We start from the raw sequence: 1,344 nt of genomic DNA, 5'->3' as shown, positions 1-1,344 counted from the left end.
ACCTATAGCAGCTGCAACGGGGGCGCTGGGTCCTGCCAAGGGGGTGAAGCTCCGCCCCCAGGGCCAGGCCACACCCCCAGGGCCAGGGCCACGCCCACTGAACACAAGCTCCACCCCTTTAGACTAAGCCCCGCCCCCTGGCCCCAATCCTTATAATCAGGGCAGTGGGAATAAAGATGTCACCTCCTGCCAAAGAGGGGGGGGCCCTCAGGCTCCGCCCCCATGGCCAAAGCTCCACCCCCAGGGCCAAAGCTCCACCCCCAGGGCCAAAGCCCCACCCCAACCCCCTCAATTACAGCAAGACCAGGGGAAAGGGAGGTGTTGGGTCCTACCAAGGGGCTCAGGCTCCGCCCCCAGGACTTAAGCTCCACCCCATGGCCCCAAGCCCCGCCACCAGGTCTTAAGCTCCGCCCACATGGCCCCAAGCCCCGCCCCCAACCCCCTCAATACAGCAAGAGCAGCAGAAAGGGAAGCGCCGGGTCCCACCAAGAGGCTCAAGCTCTGCCCCCAGGGCTCAGGCTCCACCCCCTGGACTTAAGCCCCACCCCATGACCTAAACCCCACCCACAGGGCCGAATACCCGCCCCCAGGGCCTAAGCCCCGCCCCCAATTGACCCAATACTTCCTCAAATAAGGGAGATGTCAGGTCCCACCAAGAGGCTCAAGCTCCACCCCCAGGGCTCAGGCTCCACCCCATGGACTTAAGCCCCGCCCCATAACTTAAGCCCCGCCCCCAGGACCGAAGCCCCGCCCCCAATTGACTCAATACAGCAAGAGCAGTGGAAAGGGAAGCGCCGGGTCCCACCAAGAGGCTCAAGCTCCGCCCCCAAGACCAAAGCCCCGCCCCTACGGCTGAAGCCCCGCCCCCATTGACCTCCCAAGCCCCGCCCCCAGTGGGCGTGTCCACTCACTGTAGTCGGACCAGCTGGAGTAGAGGAGCTGGGTGCCGTCGGGGCTGAAGGCGACGTCGAGGATGCTCCAGCCGACGTCGCGTCCCCGGGCGGCTCGGCGCAGGCGCAGGGCGTCTCCGCGGCACTCGTACAGCCGGAGCGTGTGGTCTGCCGGCACCGCCGTCACTGCCTGTATCCCGTCCCCCCCCCTCCCTTCCGTATCCCTGTATCCGTATCCCTGTATCCGTATCCCTGTATCCGTGTCCTCACCCTGGCAGGCGGAGGCAAAGAGCCGCCCGTCCTCGGAGAAGATGCCGCAGAAGGCTTTCTGCGCGTACGACTCCGTGAAGGCCACGCGGTTCGGCAGGAAGCTGCCGGAGAAACGTTTCATTAGCCGCCTCGTTAGCTGCCTCGTTAGCTGCCTCGTTAGCTGCCCCACAACTCATTAACCACC

The 1,344-nt window shown here is 65.3% G+C and overlaps 1 protein-coding gene across 1 annotated transcript; it reads right to left on the bottom strand.

Annotated features, from left to right (window-relative positions):
* Nucleotides 1-831: 831 nt before the first annotated feature.
* DCAF11 (DDB1 and CUL4 associated factor 11) lies at nucleotides 832-1,305 on the bottom strand. Its single transcript, XM_026058318.1, has 2 exons — nucleotides 1,161-1,305; nucleotides 832-1,058 (listed from the first exon to the last, which is right to left on the bottom strand). Exons 1-2 carry the CDS (start codon nucleotides 1,279-1,281, stop codon nucleotides 847-849), a joined length of 333 nt encoding a protein of 110 aa, XP_025914103.1. The 5' UTR covers nucleotides 1,282-1,305; the 3' UTR covers nucleotides 832-846.
* Between the last annotated feature and the right edge of the window lie 39 nt (nucleotides 1,306-1,344).

Source organism: Apteryx rowi, unplaced genomic scaffold, assembly GCF_003343035.1.
Source record: "Apteryx rowi isolate R43461 unplaced genomic scaffold, aptRow1 scaffold_1456, whole genome shotgun sequence".
Lineage (NCBI taxonomy): Eukaryota > Metazoa > Chordata > Aves > Apterygiformes > Apterygidae > Apteryx > Apteryx rowi.
Note: the sequence above shows the minus strand (reverse complement) of the source record. Positions and strands in the feature narration are given on the sequence as shown.